Source organism: Grammomys surdaster, unplaced genomic scaffold (genome assembly GCF_004785775.1).
Source record: "Grammomys surdaster isolate TR1022 unplaced genomic scaffold, NIH_TR_1.0 63, whole genome shotgun sequence".
Taxonomy (NCBI): domain Eukaryota; kingdom Metazoa; phylum Chordata; class Mammalia; order Rodentia; family Muridae; genus Grammomys; species Grammomys surdaster.
In genome coordinates this window covers 9,398,986-9,423,497 of record NW_021604565.1, presented here as the reverse complement: position 1 = coordinate 9,423,497, position 24,512 = coordinate 9,398,986, and the positions used below count along the sequence as shown (strand labels likewise).

General features: G+C 39.1%; 1 protein-coding gene and 1 pseudogene across 1 annotated transcript in view; both read left to right on the top strand.

Moving 5' to 3' along the window:
* LOC114620780 (igE-binding protein-like) overlaps positions 1–13,834 on the top strand; it is a 31,008-nt gene extending 17,174 nt beyond the window's left edge. The window contains exons 3-4 of the mRNA XM_028766913.1: positions 12,033–12,140; positions 12,258–13,834. Of these exons, the coding sequence (XP_028622746.1) occupies positions 12,033–12,140; positions 12,258–13,834 (1,685 nt within the window). The remainder of the gene's footprint in view (positions 1–12,032; positions 12,141–12,257) is intronic.
* Positions 13,835–13,868: 34 nt separating this feature from the next.
* Positions 13,869–14,627, top strand: LOC114620770 (annotated as a pseudogene).
* The last annotated feature ends 9,885 nt before the right edge of the window (positions 14,628–24,512 follow it).

Genomic DNA, 24,512 nt, shown 5'->3' with positions numbered 1-24,512 from the left:
TATTCTATTCTATTCTATTCTATTCTATTCTATTCTATTCTATTCTAACTAGTAAAGTTGTTTACAACCAAACTCTCTCTTTCTCTCTGCCCCCTCTCTGTATGCCTGTGTGTGTCTCACAGGCAGACACACACACACACACACTCATGCACACACATGGACACAAAGAGAGACAGACAGAGAGAGATAGAATATGATAACTCTGCAACCAGTCAGAGGAATAGTTTGAATAAAATTGTCTAAATGAATGCATTAAGACAGAAGTGACTTGCCAGGGCTCTGTGGAAGATCCTACCTTTTTAAGCAGAATCCTTAGTATTTTTTAGAACTAACAATCAAAAAATTTTTCTTAGTTCTTACATACTGTTTACTGGAAGTTTGTAATGATTTAAATGTAAGGTTTTGCTTCATTATTCTTTTTTATTAATTCTGGAGCGCACACTCAGAGCTTGTGTTGAATACCTGTAAATTATCAAGACAGTCTCTTTTAGAGAATAGTATTGTAAACAGATTAAAGTAGAACATACTAAATAACTAGACTCCAGCTATCCTCCTGCTTCTCCCTCCACCACAGTGTCTGACAGTCATCAACATCAATGGATGAAATTGCAGAGATGAATTACTAGCAGTGTAACTCAGAACACAGCAGCTGTGAGATGGTCAGAGGAGAAGCCTATTTACAGCCAAGAGGTTACACTAGAAGCATCAAAGAAGGGAAGCAATGAGCTGGATCTGGAGTTTACGTTTTTCTTCTAAATAGCACAAACAGATTGCATCTGAATTTGGGACAGAAAAAAATGTCATTCAAGCTCACCTTTGCTTTCATACAGAATTAAGTTTTGTGTCAATTGCAGTGAGCACATGAAAAGTGCCATAACAATATTATCAAGTTGATTCTAGCAGCAAACTTGATATGAAGATGGAGGTTTATAATTGTTTAAGAAACAGTAAAACACCTGAACAGCTTTAATACTTAAAAATCCCTTTGTCACTTTTAGTATCTTGACTTTTTTTCTCGGTATATGTAAAAGTCAAAGAATTTAACACATTAAGTAAGACAGTGCATAGAGAAAATTATATGAACCAATAAATGAAATCAGAGAATATTATGAATTTTCATTATTAAAAATGAGAGGCTAATTAAAAATTACATTTATATTTCTGTAATATTTTATTCTTTGAGGTTATAATATACTTACATCATTTCTACCATTTCCTCCTTCCAAACTTTTGCAGGGCACCTTCCATTTTCTTTTAATATGAAGAGACCACCCCACTGTATCTTGACATTTAAGATAAGTAATCTATGATTTTTTTACCAAACAAAAATCTTAAAAGTTTATTTACTTGTCTGCTTTGTATTAACCTGGTTGGTGCTGAGGAGACTTCCCTTACCTGAGAAGTTGCAGGAATGCTCCCCTGTAACAAGTATCTTGGAGGTTAGAGAGACTTTGAGTTGTATGAAACTGATCTGTGTGGAGAGATTTGTGGATATTTGATGCAAATCTACGGTCCAGAGCTGAAATTACTGTAAGAATCAGGATGGGTTTTAAACTAAAGAAACAATGAGTGTGCTGTGAACAGGAAGAGGAAGAAGCAAGTGTAAGGCTGAGAATTGTGTTAATCACAGTTGCCTTCAGCACATGGTGCTCAGGAAATGCATCCAGGACACATTTGGAGTATCTTATATAGGATGGTAGAGAACAGGCTATTTAAGTAGTGGCCAAGAACAACCTGATGTTCTCTGCTACAAATTGAAAGTGAAGGTTACTTTCTTGTAGACTTTATCTTAAAGCAGTAAAACGGGTAACTGCAGCTACAACTGCAACTATTGATTTTGTAATTTCAGCAAATTAAGAACAAGACAGAAAACCTATTAAACCTTTACACTGATTGCCAGGATACTTTTTGGTCATTCTAAGGGTGACATTAAAATTACATACACCTGTCTCTTTAAAATGAAACAAATATTTCTCAGAAGATGGTTATTTTAATGTTTATAAATATATACATTTTCACATTTTGTTTTTATTTTTATTTCTATTTACATTTTTATTAATCATTTTATTTATTTACATTTCAAATGTTGCCCCCCTTCCCAGTCTCCCCTCTGGAAGCCCGCATCTGGTCCCTTTCTCTTTTGCCTCTAAAAGGGTGCTCCTCCACCCATTCACCCACTTTCACCTAATACCTCTAATATCACCCTACACTGGGGCCTCAAGCCTCCACAGGACAAAGGATGTCTTCTCCCATTGATGCCAGATAAGGCCATCCTCTGCTACATATGCAGCTGTAGAGATGAATCCCTCCATCTATACTCTTTGGTTGGTGGTTTAGACCCTGGGAGTTCTGGGTTGTCCGGTTAGTTGTTGTTCTTTCTGTGGGGTTACAATCTCCTTCCACTCCTTCAGTCCATCCCCTAGCCCTTGCATTGGGGTACCTGGGATGAGTCGGATGGTTGGCTGTGAGTATGCATCTGATTTAGTCATGTGCTGGCAGAACCTGAGGGGACAGGCATACCAGGATCCTGTCAGCAAGCACTTGCCATCAGCAATATTGTGCTGATATTGTGAGGTTTGCTGTTGGCAGATGGGATAGATACCTAGGGGGACTGCCTCTGGATGGCTTTTCCTTCATTCTCTTCCTCATTTTTTTTTGTCCCTGTCTTTCCTTTAGACAGGAACAATTCTGAGTTAAAAAATTTGGCATAGGTGGGTGGCCCAGTCCCTCAATTGGGAGACTACTAGAGATAGACTCTATAGGCTTTATCTCCCCATTTTTGGGTATTTCAGATAATTGGATCCTGGCAACCTCTCAGTGATGACTGGGACTGTCTAGTGGCTCCCCGTCCTGTTCCCCATCCTTACTTCTCCATATTTTTATTCAATTTTCTTACCTTCTGTACTTCTCTCCTGTCACTTACCATACCTGATTCTGACACATCCATCCCAATTTTTCCCTCCCCATCCTGTCTCCCTCCAAAGTCTCTCCTTCCCTCTACATCCTGTAATTATTTTGTTCTCTGTTTTATGTAGAATTGAAGCATCCACACTTTGTTCTTTCTTATTCTTAAGCTTTATATGGTTTGGGTACACACCAGTAGTGGTATACCTGGGTCTTCATGTAGAACTATTCCAAGTTTTCTGAGGAATTACCAGATTGTTTTCCAAGGAGATTTTGCCAGCTTCCAATCCTATCAGCAATGGAGGATTGTCCCTCTTTTTCTACATCGTAGCCAGCATCTACTGTCACCTGAGTTTTTGATCTTCGCCATTTTGACTTGTGTGAGGTGGAATCTCAGGATCTTTTTGATTTGCATTTCCCTGATGACTAAGGACATTCAACATTTCTTTAGGTACTTCTTGACCACTCAAGTTGCTGAGTTGAGAATTCTGTATTGAGCTCTCTACCCCAATTTTAATAGGGTTATTTGGTTCTCTGGACTCTAATTTCTTGAGTTCTTTGTATATTTTATATATTAGCCATCTATCAGATTTAGAGTTGGTAAAGATATTTTTCCAATCTGTAGATTACCATTTTGTCCTACTGGTAGTATCCTTTACCTTACAGAAACTTTTGAATTTTATAAGGTCCCACTTGTCAATTATTGATCTTAAAGCCTGAGCCATTAGTATTCTGTTCAGGAAATTTTCCCCTGACCCTATCTGTTTGAGACCCTTTCCATCTTTCTTTTCTATTAGATGCAGTGTATTTGGTTGATCAAGTGGTATTTATCACAGTGAAGAAGGGATGGTTCAATATAGAAAATCCATCAATCCACTATATAAACAAAGTCAAAGAAAAAAATCACATGATCATATATTGAGATGCTGAAAAAGCCTTTAACAAAATACAACACCCTTTTATGTTAAAAGTTTTGGAAAGACCAGGAATTTAAGACCCTTACCTAAACATAATAAACACAATATACAACAAACCAATAGCCAACATCAAACTTAATGAAGAGGAGATTGAAGCAATCCCTAAAATCAGGGATAACACAAGGTTGCCACTCTCTCCATATTTATTCAATATAGTATTCTAAATTCTAGCCAGAGCAATTAGCCAGCAAAAGAAGGTCAAAGGGATACAAATTGGAGAGGAAGAAGTCAAGAAATCACTATTTGTGGATGATATGATATGCATAAGCGAACCCAAAAATTCTACTAGAGACCTCCTACAGCTGATAAATAGCTTCAGCATATGCCTGGATATAAAATTAACTCAAATTAGTAGCCTTCTTATACTCAAAGGATAAATGGGCTAAGAAGGAAACTAGGGAAATGACACCCTTTACAATAGTCACAAATAAAATATCTTGATGTGACTTCAAGCAATCATGTGAAAGATTTGTATGACAAGAACTTCAAGTCTTTGTAGAAAGAAATTGAAGAAGACCTCAGAAGATGGAAAGATCTCCTATGCTTATGGATTGGCAGGATTAACAGTAAAAAAGGGTCGTCTTAGCTAAAGCAATCTACAGATTCAATACAATCTCCATCAAAATTCCAACTCAATTCTTTACAGAAAGAGTAATTCTCAAATACATCTGGAATTACAAAAAAACCAAAGATATCAAAAACAGTTCTCAACAGTAAAAGAACTTCTGAGGGAATCACCATCCCTGTCCTTAAGCTGTACTACAAAGCAATAGTGATTAAAACACACACACACACACAGTATTGATACAGAAACAGGCAGGTAGATTAATGGAATAGAATTGAAGACTCAGCAGTAAACCCATGCACCTATGGTCACTTGATCTTTAATAAAGAAGCTAAAACCATCCAGTGGGGAAAGACAGCATTTTCAACAAATGGTTCAACAAATGCTACATGGTGATCAGCATGTAGCAGAATGTAAATTGATGCAGTTTTATCTTCTTTTATAAAACTCAATTCCAAGTGGATCAAGGACATTTTCACTTTTTAAATATGGTATTTGTAAGGCCTAGTATTTTGTATGTCATTTAATGTATCTAATTTGTCTAAAATTTCAGTGGTTAAAGATAGATGTATCTTTACAATATTTCAACAAATTAAACTTTTCACAAAGTCAACATTTTTAAATAAAAAAGAAACTCCACACTGTTACATGTTAAAACTGAAAAAGGACCCAGTTATAGTCTTCTGTAAAAGAGTAAAACAAACTTATTTTACAATGTTATAGAATGCATCAAATTTTTTAAAATGTTATTTAAAAATTTAAGTGAATATATAAAATTTTACATTAATCATAATGTCAAAGAAGAAACTGGTTATGAAAAATTTGGAATCAGGATGGATAGCCTACAGTTCAAATAAATGTAGGAAATTTATATCTGTCTTTTTATGTTCACTCACAGCAAATATTATATTTATTAGTTAATAGATAACATTGGAGAAGGCAAAACTTGAAAAAGAAGGCTTTATAATTAAAACTAAACCAAAGAAGTAAAACAGAAAAATAAAGCAAATTCCAGGATTATTTCATTTTTAGATGTAATCACATCATTATTGATAAATTTATATTTTTGTTTTTAAAATGTTATCTTTGAGTATGGTGGGCTCAATGTGCCAGTTTTACCATACATGATGCCAACATTCCCATACAGATAGATACAGTTTCCCTAAAAGACAAAACCATTTTCCTTCTTGTGTGCCATCTCTCTTTAGAAGCAATTTTCCTATGCCCTGTTTACTATGTCCATTTCAGAACTTGACCAAAATAACTTAAAATTCTTGCAATGCTACTATTTCCTGGGTCTGCAAAGACCCATCTAATTAGTTTGGAATCTCCATTATTATTAAAGAATAGAAATTTAGATTGAAACTATTACTAGATAAGCAACTTTCCATGAATAAATTCCTGAGCCAAACGATGATGTAGGGTTGGTTTAGGAAGATCAATCCCAGGATCCACTGGCAAAGGATCCAATCATTAAATTCAATATTCTAATGAACATTGTGCAATTCTTTTGAGATTTTTTAGCTGTAGTTAACATACTGCAATCTAGCTTTTATATACATGCAGTGAAAGAGCTAAAATAGTGTGTGAAAACACTGAGCTAAACTTTATATACCTACTGTAAAATGAACAAAAATTGTACATTAATATTTTTATGTTTATTTAAATATTTCAATTAATTGTATGTAAGAAAATATTTAGATAAATATCTTCTATTGGATATGTGGTTTATATATTTTGAAAACTAAAGCACTTCATCACAATTTATATGATAAATTATCCTCTCACTCACAGAAAAATACACTTCCTATTAATGGTGAGAAGACCACTAGTGTTGAAATATTCTTGACAAAGGTATCAGAGAACCAGTGAAGTCCTACCCCCAATGTAGAGTCTCAAAGAGCATTGGATTGCATGTCATCACATAACCCAATCAGAGGCAGATGGCTAAGACTGAAATGGAACTCTTAGCTGTCTGTTTTGATTCTCTGGATGAGGAGTGAAATTGAAATATTTAGAATTGTAGTCAGGAGATTATTCTGCTATACTATTTATACTTGGGTTTCCATGGACTGAAATTTTTTGGGAAGGCAAAGGTTTTGTCTCACTATGATTAATTCATTATTTGATCCACCAATATTTAATTTGCATTTCCATATGTTTAACACTGTAATAAACAACTTAAAAATGTAAAATAGATCAAGTAATTATTTTTTTAAACTTAAGACAGTCTGTGAGTAGGCAAGCAATGTTAAGGAAACAACTGGACATCTGTTTTGTTATAGGAATCAGGACTGCTGTGTTCTAACAAGTTGGCTACTGCCATAGTGGGTTTGCCACCAGCATTTCGCTCTTCCTACATTTCTTTTTAATAATTTCCACAATAGGAGGTAATAAAGTGTGGGGAAAATTACAGGCCACAGCTGTGGGGTACAGGGAGGCTTCCATGCTGCAGCGGGTCCCACATGTGGGAGGAGGTCTAAGGTTCAGCAGCCTGGAGGCTTTGGCAGCGGCAAGCCCGGCAGGCCCTAATGATATGAGGAAGTCCTTGGTTCCAAAAGGCATTATTGTCATGGCGGATGGTAGATGAATCTGGAAGTACACCCCTAAAACTCAGGGCAGTCCTGAGTTATATAGGGAAGGAGAAAGGGGGAGGATCTGGGGAGGATTGGGGGAGCATCTGGGGAGGCATGCTTAATTTGCTCTGCTCTCTGGCCTTCATTAGTATGTAAATCCCTAGGGTCTGAGGCCTATAGTCACACCCTCTACTTGTGCACTTTGTCAGGGGCTGTAAGGACCAGCCTACATGACTGAGTTTTATGGAGACTGGATTTTTTTTCAGGACCCTGGATTCTGGGGGAGCGCTGAACTCCTGCCAGTTCTCACGCAGAGTCTCGGGGTTCTAGGCACCTGCTCAGCCATGAACAAGAATACCCTTTCACAGTCCGACAATAAAGTATGAATTTAAGAGCATAATTTATTATGGATTTTACATAAAACCTATAAAATATATACTGTTGATATAGTCACAATAATCTTGAAGTTATAGAAATATTTTTCAAAATATTATTTTACTTTTCCCATAGAACTATTGTAAACATTGAATTCAATACTTATGCATGTGTTATCAGAGATAATCATTTTGTTTTCCATTTTATTTTACTCTCCATGAATTTCTTGATCATAAAATCATATATTACAAATAACAACAAAGTAAAACTTCATTAAGACAAAAATATTTTTTATCCCAATTTTATCTAACCTATACTATTTGATTATATAATTTTGCTAACTAATTTGTTGAAGCTGTCACATAGGTCTTATATAATTATCAGTTGATAAATTTAGTTTGAAAGTAACTGAGATATATTATGGAAGGAATCATTTGTTAAACCCTCTTTATAAGGCTGGGATTTAAAGAAAGGGTGTTAATTCTAATAGATTTTTACACTAAATAATATTATCACCTCTGCCCTGCTCAAATCAATACCAAGTGATATACAATATTTTAGTTTAAAGAAAAGAGGATCAATTGACATCAATAAGTAGAAAAGAAAATCTCAATTGGATTTTTTTAAAAAAATGTTTTTTAAAATTTCATATCAAGACAATTTTCTTAATCTGAAGACATAAAAGTAGTCTAGATGGTGTGAATTTACCTATTTATATTATTTAATTTGGTAAGAAAGTTTGAGGGATTTGGAAAAATCTAAAACTGTTTGGCATTGAGAAGTACTGTCTTTAGCATATGAACCAATATGAAAGACTTGAGAAAGGATATTCTGATAGCCTACCTAGTGTCAGTATGCCTATATGTCTCACCATAGCATTTTCAGGGCACTGCATATGTAAGTTGTGATCATTGACACAATGTGCATTCTCCATGTCAGATTGTTGGTAGTCAATACAAGAGATGTGTCAGTCATATCATCCCAAATATTCAGCATCTTATAGATACTGTTTAAATGAGACAAAAAAAGGAAAATAGAAAATAAAATACTAAACTCTCATTTTTATATCTTCATATTTCCTGAGATGTTTTAGAACATTTTAGCATGGGTATATTTATATGTAAATAATAGTAATAAAATTATTCCTCTGTTTTTAGACAGAATAGTATAGCTGATGTTATTTTGAGGTCTTGTACCAAAATAGGATGTTATTAAGAAAAGATAGTTAAGACCTACATATCATACATATGAATATACTTCTATTTCCAATGTACAATGTATTTATCTATGAGTCTTTATGAGTAATTTTCAGTTAATATTTCAGAAAGGAGCTTTTAGACAGATAAAGTTATATGTGCAGTACTGTTCTTGACCTAGTACTCCAGCTAGTCAGTGCTCATTACTGCATGGTACATAGGTACTCCATTACTGACTACAACTTGCACACTTAGCTATGCATGTCTTACTCTCTGATACAATATTTAAAAATTATTATGCTCAAAACAACAGAAAGAATTAATTTTAAAAGTGATGCAAGTAATTATTGAAGATGCTTTTTCCCCCATTGTATATTTTTGGCTTCTTTGTTAAAGATCAAGTGTCTGTAAGTGTATGATTTTATTGATGAGTCTTTAGTTCCATTCCATTAATCAACCTGTCTGTCTCTGTACCAGTATCATGCAGCTTTTATCATCATTGCTCTGTCATATAGCTTGAGGACAGGGATGGTGTTTCCCACAGAAGTTCTTTTATTGTTGAAAACTGTTTTGCAGTTCTGGGTTTTTTGTTTTTCTAGCTAAATTTGAGAATTGACCTTTTCATGTCTTTGAAGAATTGTATTGTCATTTTGATGGATATTGTGTAAAATTAATCCTAAAAATCCGAGAGCATGAGAGATCTCTCCATATTTTTAGGACTTCTTTGGTTTCTTTCTTGAGAGACTTGACGTTCTTGTCTTAGAGATCTTTCATTTGTTTGATTAGAGTTACCCCAAAGTATTTTACATTATTTTTCACTAGTGAAAAAGGATAGTGTTCCCTTAATTTCATTCTCAGCCTGTTTATTATTTGTGTAAAGGAAGGATACTGATTTATTTGAGTTAATTTTATATACAGCCACTTTGCTGAATTGTTTATTAGCTGTAGAAGTTCACTGGTAGAATTTTTGGGATTGCTTGTTTATACTCTCATATCATCTCCAAATAGTGAAACTCTGAACCAGAAATGTTCCTGTCTCAAATAACTACAGGAACAAAAATGGAGAAGAGACTGAGGAAAAGAGGGTTCAGTGATCAGCTCAAATTGGGATCCAGTTCACGGAGAGGCCCCCAAGACCTGACACTATTACTTATGCTATAGTGTTCTTACAGACAGAAGCCTAGCATGGCTGCTTTCTGAGAGGCCCAACAATAGCTGAAAGAGTCAGATCCAGATACTTACACCAGACCGATGAACAGAAGCTGGAGACCTTGGAGGCTGAATTTAGGAAAAGCTGGAAGAAGCTGAGGAGGAGGGTGACCCCATAGAAGACCAGCAGTCTCAACTAATCTGGACCCCCGAAATCTCTCAGACACTGAGCCTCCAACCAGGCAGCATATACTAGCTAGTCTGAGGCTCCCAACACATATTCAGTAGAGGATTGCCTGGTCTGGACTCAGTGATAGCAAAAGTACCTAAACCTCAAGAGAATTGAGGCCCCAGGGAATAAGGAGGTTTGGTGTGGTGGAGGTTGGGGGCATGGGGACATCCATTTAGAGATGGGGAAAGTGGTAGAGGATGAGGAATAGTCAGAGGGCAGACTGGAAGGGGATTATTTTGACTTTAACTTGGCTGTTAAAAAAGATTAAAGAATAATAAGTAAAAAAAAATAGTGCTGCAAATTTGAAATAATGAGTCCAATGATTGCTTTTCTTCATAGATTGAAAAGTTTCTAGGCTCATAGGCACATTCTTCTACTTGCCTATTGTTAATATTCAGGAAAAGATTAAATGTTGCTGAATGAGAAAAACCAATCCTGTTTATGGCTATTATTTCTTTAATTAAAATAGAAAAATTTCCAATACACTTACTATACATATCTGTAAGCTCAGCCTAGGGAGGCTGAGGCAAGACTCATGAGTTTGAAGTCAGTCTGGGTTACATGGTGAATTACAGGCCAGCCTAGACAACAAAATAACACTCTTTCTCAAAAACCAGCACCCTTCTATGCATACACAAAATGTAAAATGTAAAATCTATAATATCAAACAAATCAAAGAAATAAAAATGCCATTAGGTCTAAACATTTATATGTAATTTATAATCAAAGCTGTTTATCAGAAAACATTGAATAAACCTAGATTAAATAAAACTGTAATTATCAGTATATATAAGAGATCATTATTTCATTTTGTATGAAAATAAACTAATCATTTAAGTGTGTATGAGTATTGTATTCAATTGTGCATGTGGGTGGAAACAGCTCTCAGAGGTTTCAACTATGATCCAGTGCACATCGCAGAAACTCACAATCCTTGGGGAGCTTAATCAGATCTATAGAGCTGTCTTTTTGATTGTGTAAAAGAACTGGCATAATTGGTAAGTAGTACATCCCACAGTGGTCCTCTATCTCATGAAATAAGAAGGACACAGTGAGAAGGACTACAGTGCAGGGTTTTTAAAATATCTATGAACTTCTCATTGTTCATTATGTGTTCTTTCTCTTGTTCTGCACAATCTTATTTTGTGGTCTTATTTCCAGTAGTGGATATCATTATCACAACACAGTGTTGATCAACTGATCCTGCCTTGCAACATGTTCATTTCATTTTCCTTTTTGGTCAATTAGAAATGGCTATAATTAGCATGAGGTTTATGAAGCCTGTAGCTTCAACACTAGTTGTTATTTAAATGAACTTGTTATTTACGCTCATGTTCATGGCATAACCTCTGACATTTGACATGAAACTATCTACTTTTACATTTTTTCTTCACAAATGTTCACAAGCAGCTCATACTTGAATGTGAGAGTAATATATCATTGTATTTTAAGTTGCATTTATTCCAACTGTGTGTTTTCTCATAATACAGCCAGTAGGTATCTCAAGCTTCTTAGTATCTTAATTGGACTTGAGAAATAAGAAATTATAAATTCATAAATATCTCAAGAAAAAAATGACGGAGGCTGAGATGGTCAGTTGGAAGAAATAACAATGCCTTGTCACATCAGTAAAGTGACGTTTAGTTTTTCTATGGATTTCTGAATTTGATTATTGAAGGGTGAGTCTTGGTACCTTGTTCTGCCCTTATCAAAGAAAGAGTGACAACACTTGTTGGCCTTCTAGGTCTATAGGCAACATATACTACATTTATATATGGTTGAGCCTTGTGGTGCGCTGCTGCGTATGCATAGTCTCCCTCCTGAAATCGCCATTAAACACCAGTAAGGCGAATGCCTGAGCAGCCGGTAACTGTCAAAAGCTGACGCAGCCCGACGCGTCATATCTGCCGAGACGCATCAGCCAGTAGAGTAGGGACACGCCAACCCGATGGGTATATAAGGAGAGCTCCTCTTCCCCTCGGGGTCTTTCCTCTCTTCGGCTTCAATAAAGCTTGCTGCAGAAGGATCCTGACGTCTGAGTCCATTCTTGCTGGCAAGAAAGTGACACGGGTCACAGCTGGTGCCGAAACCCGGGATCAGGCCAAACCATCGCTAGACACCGAGGGAGATCCCCGTTCGCGGTAGTATCCAGAACTGCAGCCTACGGTAAGGATCAGAAAGGTATGCTCTCTCTTCTTGCCTCACAGGTGACCCAGGCGGCTGCTGCTTTCGTTTTAGTGGTATTCGCCCTCTTTCTCTTTCTGTTCGTTTCGTTTTGCATAGATCGAGCTTTGGAGGAGGGCGACCTTAAGGACGAGCAGTGCCGTGCAGCGGTAAAGGCAGGGCAGGAGGTGTTGCAGGAAGTACAATCTAGCATGTCAGAATCTGATCAAGAAAAGAGAAGTGGTGCGCGCAAAAGGAAATCAAAGAATGCTAAGAATTTATGCCCCTCGAAAGGTGAGGAACCTGCTGAGAAGTTAGGAAAGAGCAAGTACGCTCTGGGAGAGAAGTGCAAGGCGATAAAAAAAGAAGCCAAATCTAGACCATTGTACCCATTAAAAGACTTAGAGGCCCTTGAAATAGACTCCTCTGAGACTGAGGGCCTTAGTCCTTTGGAGGAAGAGGATTTGGAAGAAGAGGCTGCTCGATATGAGGAGGACAGATATCATCCAGGTGAGTGGCCGCGGGCAGAGGATGGAAAGGGAAAACATACAGACCCAGTGGTGGCAGGCCCTAAAACTATAAAATTGCCAGCCACTCTTCCAAGTGCGACCCCGCCTTATGTGGGACAGCGTGCAGACTCCTTCTTTTCACCCGAGGTTAGTCAGAAAATTCGAATGGCTTTCCTGGTATATGAAGGGGCTGAAGGCGGACGAATTCACGCCCCTGTTGAATTTAATGTTCTAGAGAAACTTGCAGAATCTGTTCGCAAATATGGGGTAGATGCCAGTTTTACATTCATGCAGGTTGAGCGACTCGCCAACATGGCCTTAACGCCAAGTGACTGGCAAACCACCGCAAGGGCAACGCTTAATAGCTCAGGACAATTTATGGAATGGAAGGCCCTGTGGCAGGATGCTCTCCAAGCACAAGCCAAATCTAATGTTCTTTTAATTGGAGATCCAGCCCTTTGGACATATGACCTTTTGACTGGCCAAGGGCAATATGCTAATAATCAGACTGAGTATGACTGGGGGGCGTATGCTCAGATTGCCACTGCCGCGGTTCAAGCCTGGAAAGGACTCTCTAGAAAAGGCGAGTCTGAGGGCCAATTAACCAGGGTAGTCCAGGAGCCCCAAGAGTCCTTCTCAGATTTTGTTTCACGAATGACACATACTGCCACAAAGATTTTTGGAGACACGGAGAGAATAAAAATCCTTATAGAGCAACTAGTGTTTGAGAATGCCACCCCAGAATGCAAGGCCATTATAGGGCCTCGTAAGAGCAAAGGGCTGGCCGATTGGATAAAATCATGTAGAGGCATCGGAGGTCCCTTGAGTAATGCGGGACTGGCTGCTGCCATCCTACAAACAAAGGGTGACAACTCTCTGCAAAAGGTTTGCTATGGGTGCGGAAAGCCAGGCCATCTAAAGAAAGACTGCCGCCACCCACAAAATAAGCCAAAAAGACCGCTCGGCCTCTGCCCAAGATGTAAGAAGGGATACCACTGGGTGGGCGAGTGTAGATCCACCAGAGACCTGCAGGGTCACTTACTCCCCGCTGACGTTACTACCAGAACAGAAAATGAGCCGCCAAAAAACGGGCATTCGGGCCCAGGGCGCCAGGGCCCCAAAATATATGGAGCCCAAAGCCCCCATCAGAGAGGTTGGATTGCTGCTGAGCCTACACAGGTTCCGTAGGACTGGACCTCTGTGCCACCACGGAGTCTTATTGATGCCGCAAATGGTGGCCCAACCTGTTCCAGTTAGTTTTCAAGGACCCCTGCCGAATGGTAGTGTGGGACTCATTATAGGTCACCCCTCCTTAACACTGAAAGGTCTTATCGTCCACCCAGGGATTTTAGATGCTGGTTATACACATAAGCTTAAAGTTCTTTGCTCTAGTCCTAAAGGAGTCTTCTCCATATCATCAGGAGATCGTATCGCACAGTTGGTCTTGCTCCCCAGCCTTCAAGATAAATTTCCTTCGACTGACAAAGACTGAGAGGGGGGTCTGGGGTCATCGGGGACAGATCAGGCCCATTTAATAATGGATTTACAGACCAGGCCCACTTTAACATTAAAAGTGGAAGGTAAACAGTTTTCTGGCATCCTAGATACTGGAGCTGATAAGAGTATCATCTCTGCTAATTGGTGGCCTAAGGCTTGGCCTGTCACTCAATCATCCTGCTCCTTACAAGGGCTGGGATATGAAGCTAACCCCTCAGTCAGTTCACAGACCCTCTATTGGGAAGCCAGCGAGAGCCAGATTGGAACTTTTACCCCATATGTTCTTCCACTGCCAGTCAACCTATGGGGTCGAGATGTGTTACAACAACTAAATTTATGGCTGACTGACACCTATTCTCCACAGGCCGTTAACATGATGTCTCATATGGGCTATCAAGAGGGTAGAGGACTAGGGGTGAGGGAACAAGGCAGACTTGATCCCATCTCAGTCAGTCAAGACAAGAAGGGCCTGGGTTTTTCCTAGGGGCCGCTGGAGAGTCTAAGCCCATAACTTGGCTCTCAGAGGAAGCCATGTGGGTTCCCCAGTGGCCTTTGTCCTCTGAAAATTGGGTGCAGCTATGCAACTAGTGGAAGAACAGATAAAATTGGGACATTTAGAGCCATCCACCTCTCCCTGGAATACTCCAATCTTTGTGATTAGAAAGAAATCGGGAAAATGGAGATTGCTTCCTGACCTTAGAGCCATCAATGCACAAATGCAGTTGTTTGGTGCTGTACAGAGAGGTCTGCCTTTGTTGTTGGCCCTACCTAAGGGCTGGAAGACCTTTATTATAGATGTTAAAGATTGCTTTTTCTCCATCCCATTAGCCCCCCAAGATAGACCTCATTTCGCCTTTTCGCTACCAGCTATTAATCATCGGCAACCTGATAAGAGATATCAGTGGAAGTTTTTACCACAAGGCATGGCAAATAGCCTCACCATGTGTCAGCTTTATGTCCAGAGGGCCCTTGAACCTGTCAGGAAACAGTTTCCAACCCTGTTGTTGGTCCATTATATGGACGACATCCTTCTATGCCACCAAGAAATGAGGGTATTACAAAAGGTGTATCCTATGCTATTGGCTCAATTACAGCAATGGGGCTTGCATATAGCCACCAATAAGGTGCAAGTGGCTGATGTTGGATCCTTTTTACGAGCAATGGTTTATCCAGAAATGATTGTTCCACACAAACTTGAAATCTGTAAGGATCAATTACAGACTTTAAATGATTTTCAGAAACTTTTAGGAGACATAAATTGGCTTTGGCCATATTTGAGGATTCCATCGGCTGATTTGAAGCCGCTGTTTGATATCCTAGAAGGAGACCCTCATATTAGCTCCCCTAGGACATTGACCCCTGCCGCATGGCAGGTCTTACAGTGGCTGGAGCAGGCTATTCAAGAAGCTCATTTACAGAGAATTGATGAGGATGGGCCATTTCAGTTATGTGTGTTGAAAACTAAGCTTTTACCCACCGCTGTCTTGTGGCAAGGTGGACCACTATTGTGGGTACATCCACATGCCTCCCCAGCAAAAAATATTGAATGGTATCCTGATGCAGTAGCACATCTAGCAATACGGGGCTTAAAAGCTGCAATTACTCATTTTGGCCGCAAACCAGATACCTTGGTCGTGCCTTATACCGCACATCAGGTACAGATCCTGAGCGCTACCTCTGACAATTGGGCAATCTTAGTAACTTCACTTCAGGGTGTCATTGATAATCATTTTCCTAAGGATCCTATTCTACAGTTTGCCGAAGCCCAGGCTGTGGTATTTCCACGAAACATGGCTGATAGGCCAATTCCACAGGCAAAGGTTGTTTATACTGATGGCTCTAAAATGGGAATAGGAGCCTATGTTATAGAAGGACAAACAGTTACCAAACATTTTGAAGAGACCTCACCCCAGGTTGTAGAGTGCCTAATAGTTCTAGAGGTTTTAAATACCTTTCAAGAACCATTAAACATAGTTTCTGACTCGAGCTACGTGGTTAATGCAGTAAAAATTCTGGAGACAGCCGGCCTCATAAAACATAATAGTAAAGTTGCAAAAATTTTTAGTCAGATACAGGCCGTACTCCTTAGGCGCCATGCCCCAATATTTATTACTCACATTCGGTCTCATTCTGGACTCCCAGGACCCATGGCACGAGGTAATGCACAAGCTGATCAGGCTACACGCTTGATTGCTGCAGTAATCCAAGACTCTGAGTTCGCTCGGGCACAAAAATTTCATGAATCATTTCATGTCACTTTGGAGACGCTAAGACGTCGCTTCACAATCTCTAGACAACAGGCCAGAGACATAGTTACACAATGTAAAAATTGTTGCCAGTTTTTGCCTGTGCCCCATGTGGGTGTGAACCCTCGAGGAATTCGCCCCTTGCAGGTTTGGCAGATGGACATTACTCATGTTCCATTACTTGGTAAATCCCAGTATTTACATGTCTCTATTGATACTTGCTCTGGTGTACTCTGCGCTACTCCCTTGTCAGAAGAAAAGGCCTCTTATGTCATTCAACATTGTCTGGAGGCTTGGAGTGCCTGGGGCAAGCCCAATGTCCTAAAAACAGATAATGGCCCGGCATATACCTCTCAAAAGTTCAAACAATTTTGCTGTCGGATGCAAGTGACGCATGTGACAGGGCTTCCTTATAATCCCCAGGGTCAAGGCATTGTTGAGCGCGCACATCGTACCTTAAAATCTTATTTTGTTAAACAAAAAGGGGGCATAAAGGAAACACTGCCCCCTGGGCCTAGAATAATAGTCTCCCTGGCCCTTTTCACTCTTAATTTTTTTAATTTGGATGATCATGGCAAGTCAGCAGCTGACCGCCACTGTGCCCCATCAAGCCAACAACAAGAATTAATAAAATGGAAGGATGTCCTGACCGGACAATGGAAAGGCCCGGATCCTATGTTAATGAGATCCAGGGGAGCTGTTTGTGTTTTCCCACAGGACGAAAATAACCCGTTCTGGCTGCCTGAGAGATTGACACGCCGGCTTACAGCGAATACATCTGCCTCACCTCTCCAAGATGATGCCACTGATACCACATTGGCAGAAGCTACTACTGGTCTTGATGCTCGCGAGTCTACCACCTGAAAGAAATTGGTCTGAATGTTTTGAAGATACCCTCCTACAACTGTGATGGTCCATTACAGAGATCAACTCTACCCGTGTGGATGTGTCCCTGATCGAGGGACTTTCGTCCTGGGTGTCTTCTCTCTTCTCCTATTTTAAAGAGTGGGTGGGAGTGGGACTTTTTGGAGCTATTTTGTGCCTGGGTCTGGCGGGTACCCTTTTTCTGCTGTGTAGGATGCGAGCTCAACTACAGAGAGATAGGGTGGTGGTGGCTCAGGCCTTTGCAGCCTTAGAAAATGGTGACTCTATCGGCATCTGGATGTCCATGCTCAGGGACTAACATCGATAGCCCCTATACTATTCTTGCCCATGAGGTCTCTGTTCCATGATAAGGGCTGGTATATCAATGACGGAGTGTCAAGTAAGACTCGGTCCACCTAAGACAGGGAGATCTCAGGTGGGGAGATCGACCCAGTGACGGGTAAGCATTTGAGCATTGCTCTCCTTTGCAGGCTCAGTACCATCATGAGGCCTCAAATGAAAGGGGCTACAGAACCTCCCCAAGAATCACCTACACAAGATCTCAGCTTCTGCACCTGGAGGGCCTTTGCCCATTGCACCCAGTGAAGTGAGATCTGGTGCTCCAATTAATATTTAAAACAGGGAGAGATGTGGTGCGCTGTGTGCATGCGTAGTCTCCCTCCTGAAATCGCCATTAAACACCAGTAAGGCGAATGCCTGAGCAGCCGGTAACTGTCAAAAGCTGACGCAGCCCCACGCGTCATATCTGCCGAGACGCATCAGCCAGTAGAGTAGGGACACGCCAACCCGATGGGTATATAAGGAGAGCTCCTCTTCCCCTCGGGGTCTTTCCTCTCTTCAACTTCAATAAAGCTTGCTGCAGAAGGATCCTGACGTCCGAGTCCATTCTTGCTGGTGAGAAAGTGACGCGGGTCACAGAGCCTGTCCTTTAGATTTCTTCTTGTGAAATATATAAATGGTCTAAATTTGGAATTTAAGATATTATCAGGGCTGTCTCAGCTTAGGAACATACTGCCCATGATACTTAACATGGCTTTGGAGTTTGGGGATGAATCAGGGAGCATGTAGTGAGCTCTTTTCAGAGAAACAAAGGAAAGGTTCACAATCTCTGGCAAGGTTTTGATATCCTCAGTTGACAATTCTCTATTTGGGAAATAGCACCTGTATTATGAGGCTAGTGATGGACTGGAATGATCTGAGGACTCAGAATATAAAATTGACTCTATCACTGGAATGATGTTTTATATCCCCAGCAATTATGATGTTGTGCCTGGAATGACCACTAAATTTGAATGTTGTATGAAAGACAGTGTTATATTAGATCCACAGTAAATAAGTAAATTGCACCAACACTTGATTTCCCCATCCACAGCACCTTACTTCATTACTTCTTTGCTTCTTTCTCTGACCTCTTTGAGCATCTGAATAACTTTATCAATGAATAGTAAAGTTTGAAATTTGAAGGCCTGATTTGTAGATTGGTCCACATACCATGTTTATTCTACCTAGAACTGGATGTCCTCTATTTATTATGTTCAATAGATCTATCCTTGGTGATTTTGGAACAAATTGTGAAGTCAATTCCTTCCAGTCAGCAGAGATGAATTGCACTCAAATGTTATGTGTTTACTATATACTTACACTTGAATTTAGTGTATAGCATGATTTCACCCTATCTATAACACTCAGAAATCGACAACAAGAAATGGTGGTAGCTCCTTTTCATTATTGTACCTAAATGTGTGAATGATTCATTGCAATATCCCCGCCTAGAATTATTATGTATTGTCTCTCCTTTTTCCAATGGAGGAAACTTCCATAATGCAACAAAAACCCTAGTGATATTAAATTGAAAGTTGATGCAGCTCCCCATTTATGACAGAGAAAAGGGTTACTGAGTTGGCATGTATAATTTCCTGTGGTTGATAACTTAGCCACAGCAAGGAAAATGTGCCAATTCAATGCTGAATAAATGACTGATGATTTCAACCCATTAGAAATAAAAATTTGAGTTATTTTATATGGTTAAAAAGACAAGTCACAGTTTTGGTAGAGGTTATGAGACATATGGTAAGAAAACCATTGGATCTATCCTTGCTTTCAGAATAGAATGAAAGACTGAAGCTTTAATGGAAACCTCACATTTAAACATGTATTTATTTTTCATCCCAGTGGGACCATCACAAATTAATTTAAAAATACAGGAAATGATGCTAAGTGATGTAAAGTGAACAACTGTTAGTTCTACAACTAGCAGATGCCAAGATGTCCATTTGCTGACCTTGTTATGCTCTGCCCTTTGCTCCTCATTATGCTACTGTGGTGTTAGTAGTGTAGTTGAAGATGAGGGAGGGCCTTTAAGGCATGGTCTCAGGGAAAGGGCACTAAGTGCCTGGTCTGGAGACAATTATACATGCAGAGATTTCCAGTGGACAATGTCAAGGGTAGTTGGACCATCTTTTCTGAAATGCTCAATTTAAACTGGAGTCTGAGAAAGAAGCATGGGGCTACAACTGACATCAGAGAAAGCCTACATCCTACTTCTATTTCTACATTTGAAAAAAAGACTTTATTATTTCCACAAAGAATCTTAGTGCTTATTTGACTATCATCTTATGATTGAGACGTTACCCTTTTCCTCTTCTATAATTAAAGAAAACTCACAGCACAGAAAAAAAGATGGTTTATCTACGACACTGCAATCATACATCTTCAGCTTTAAGCAGAATTTTATCACTCCTTACCTATAGTTTGCTTTCCCTATGCCATGGAGAATAGGCTACTACATCTTTATCATGATCACCACATCCAATAAATGTCATTATTCTCTTTCTGTGCTATTACATTTGTATCTTTCTTATTAATTTACAGAGTATCCACTTAGTAACCAGTAGGCACTACTGCTATTGGAAAAATAATTTTACTGTAGTAAAAATATAATCAGAATACTTATATGTTTCATATATATTCATAAGTAAGACCTTAAAGAAAAATTGAAAGTGCATCATTGGGTACAGGAGAATATATGATTTTAAATACCAGCAGTAAAATATAAATTATGTTTATGAAATTTTAATATGTATTCAATGATGTAATCCTCCTCATTTTTAGGTTATTTCATGTTTCTAAATAATGACCTATAATTGTTTTATGTAAATGTATTGCTTATTACTTAGGTTATTTCTATGTCATATATTTGTTATTTTCTTAAATAGAATATTTATCATGTCTTCAAATTATGTAATTAGTGTAAAATGATGATACTTCTACATGTATTTTGAAAGCATAGATTCTCTTTTGAGGTAATTTTCTAAAGTAAGTTTTGTAAATGGGTTTTAGCTCAGCATTTCATGCATTTAATATATATATATATATATATATATATATATATATATATATATATATATAATATACATATATATTGGATATTTTTCAGATATTATTCTGTGGTCTATTTACAATATTCTATGTAAATTTCTCACTTGATTAGTGCTTATCCCTATTCTTCTGTATTCTTGTGTGAACTTTCTCTTGCCTCAACCAACTGAAGATTTGGCCATTGTAACTTTATCAACAGTTAATATTATGCCTCAGCATACATTATCTAATTCCAGGGCCTTTTCAGGTATGTGAAGTATATGTCTTGTGTCCTCTGTATCTGTTCTATATGCTAAGTTCTTGCTAGAGCAAGGATTTCTGTCAATAATAAAAGACAGAGCTGGCCCATATGAAAATATCGCCATGGTTATGTGAGAAATATGCACCATGGCTTGTCTGCTGCTTGGGCCTTAGACACAGAAGAGACTGAAGACAGTTCTCAAACTTTTAGCCCACTCCACTTAGCAGATTCAATAATATAAAAGCTTAATATGCTTTCCTGTATTCAATGAAGCAATCTTGATCTTACTCTAAGAAAGTTGGACATTTTATAAATCTAGATTAAGGATAACAGTTTGTTTTTTCATTGTTAGGCTTTTTTTTTTTTGGTTTGTTTGCTTGCTTGTTTGTTTTGGGGGTGCTTATTGATGTAGGATTTCTTTGTGTGACAACCCTAATTGTTCTGAAGCTCACTTTGCAGACCAGGCTGTTGTTGAACTCACAGAGATCTACTTGTTTTTGCATTCTGAGTGCTGCAAATAAAGGATCTTGCCACCACACTATGCAATTTTTGTTTTGTTTTTTGTTTTTGTAAACAAAATGTTTTGTAAACGTGTTTGTATAAGAAGGCTGAGGATCAGTGAGCAGATACAGTTAAGGCACAGTTATTTGGTATATGAATTATTTGGACCATTATGGAAAATAGTATGGATGTTGTTTAACTAAAACTAAAATGACTATATGATCCAAATATAGGTGGGTAGGTGTCCAAAGGGATGAAGATCAGTACATCACACATGTATCTGTATGTTCATGCTTACTTACAAGACTCATGCTAGGACATTACCCTGCATCCCTAAATGGATGAAGGGATAATGAAATATGCCATACATTCATGTGGGGAAATAATATTATAGGCCACAGCTGTGGAGTCCCAGTGAGTTTCCACGCTGCAGCGGGTCCCACATGCACGAGGAATGTCTATGGTTCCTCAGCCTGGAGGCTTTGGTGACAGCAGGCTCCAATGACACGAGAAAGTCCTTGGTTCCAAAAGGGTTTATTGTCATGGCAGATGATAGATGGATCTGGTTGTACCCCTTAAAACTCAGGCCAGTCCCGAGTTAAATAGGGAGGGAGAAAGGGGGAGGATCTAGGGAGGCATGCTTAATTTGCTCCACCCTCTGGCCTTCATTAGTATGTAAATCCATAGAGTCTGAGGCCTCTAGCCACGCCCTCTACCTGTGCACTTTGGGAGGGGCTGTCTGGCCTACGTGACTGAACAATGTAATTCTATGGAGACTAGACTGCTTTTCAGGACCCTGTGTTCTAGGGGCACACTGAACTCCTGCTGGTTCTCACACAGAGTCTTGGGGTTCTAGGAAACTGCCCAGCCATGACCCAGAATACCCTTTCGCAGTCCCACACATTCAAATGTAACACTATTCAACAATGAAAAGGAAGAAAATTCTGGACAAAACCCAGAGGAAGAGGGCCTCCTAGGAGCTTTTTTAACTCAGGGAGTATCTCAGGTAAGGAGACAGCTACACCCACCCCAAACAAGGGGTAACTGGGACCCACTGGGACTCAGGAATTCACTCCTGGCCCAGATCGCAGGTTCCTTCTGGTCTGGGCCCGAGTGCTCAGCAGATCCTGGGAGTCAGCTCTGCACCCAGTCTCACAGAACCCAGAGGAAGTGGGGCTCCCAGGTGCTCTAACCCAAGCAGTATCCTAGGCAAGGAGGTAGCAACACTTGCCCCAAACAGGGAGTAACTGGGACCCACTGGGACCCAGGAATTCACTCCTGGCCTGGAGCACAGGTTCCTTCCAGTCTCTCCCTGAGCACTGAGCAGATCTTGGGCCTCAGCTCTAACCCCAGCAGCAAAACCCATCCCAAACAGTTCTGACACAACCTAGATAATAGGAAAGAGAGGCTCCAGTCAGAGACAGTGCAGATAGTATAAAGGAGATCCAGATGGTGAAAGGCAAGCTCAAGAACATAAACATCAGCTACCCAAGGTACTTGCCATCATCAGAACCTAGATCTCCCACGTTAGAAAGTCCTGAACTCCCCGTATCACCAGGAAAGAACCAGATCTAAAAGCACTTCTAATGATGATGATAGAGGACTTTAAGAAGGACGTAACTAACACTCTCAAAGAATTCGAGAACACAGTTAAACAGGTAGAAGTCCTTAAAGAGGAAACGCAAAAATCCCTTAAATAATTAAAAGAAAACACAAGCAAACTGGTGAAGGAATTGAACAAATCCATCCAGGACATAAAAATGGAAGTAAAAGCAATAAAGAAATCATGAAGGGAGACTACCCTGGAGATAGAAAACCTAAGAAAAAAAATCAGGAGTCATAGACACAAGCATCATCAACAGAATACAAGAGATAGAAGAAAGAATCTCAGGTGAAGAAAATACCATAGAAAATATTGACACAACTGTCAAAGAAAATGCAAAATGCAAAAAGTTCTTAACACAAAACATCCAGGAAATCCAGTACACAATGAGAAGATCAAACCTAAGGATAATAGGTCTAGAACAGAGGGAAGATTCCCAACTTAAAGGACCAATAAGTATCTTCAACAAAGTTATAGAAGAAAACTTCCTTAACCTAAGGAATGAGATACCCATAATCATACAAGAAGCCTACAAAATGCCAAATAGACTAGATCAGAAAAGAAATACCTCCAGTCACATAATAATCAAAACACAAAATGAACAAAACAAAGAAAGAATTTTAAAAGCAGTAAGGGAAAAAGGCCAAGTAACAAAAAAAGGCAGACCTATCAGAATTACACCTGACTTCTCACCAGATACCATAAAAGCCAGAAGATCCTGGACAGATGTCATACAAATCCTAAGAGAATATAAATGCCAGCCCAGACTAGTATACCCAGCAAAACTCACAATTACCATAGATGGAGAAACCAAGATATTCCATGACAAAATCGAATTTACACAGTATCTTTCCACAAACCCAGCACTACAAAGAATAATAACAGGAAAGCGCCAATACAAGGAGAGCAATTATACCCTAGAAAGAGCAAGAAATAATCCCATTCCAACAAACCCAAAAGAAGATGACCACACAAACAATGCCTCCACTATTAGGAAAAATGACAGGAAGCAACAATATCTTCTCCTTAATATCTCTTAACATCAATGGACTCAATTCCCCAATAAAAAGTCATAGGCTAACGGACTGGTTACACAAAGAGGATCCAGCTTTTTGCTGCATACAGGAAACCTACATCAGCAACAAAGACAGAAACTACCTTAGAGCAAAAAGGTTGGAAAACAACTTTTCAAGTAAATGGCCCTAAGAAACTAGCTGAAGTAGCCATTCTAATATCTAATAAAATTGACTTTCAACTTAAAGCTATCAAGAAGGATAAGGAAGGACATTTTATACTTTTCAAAGGAAAAGTCAACCAACATGAACTCTCAATTCTGAATATCTATGCACCAAATGCAAGAGCACCCACTTTCATAAAAGAAACCTTACTGAAAGCTCAAAGCACACATTGCGCCTCACACAATAATAGTGGGAGACTTCAACACCCCACTCTCAGCAATGGATAGATCATGGAAACAGAAACTAAACAGAGGTACAGTGAAACTAACAGAAGTTA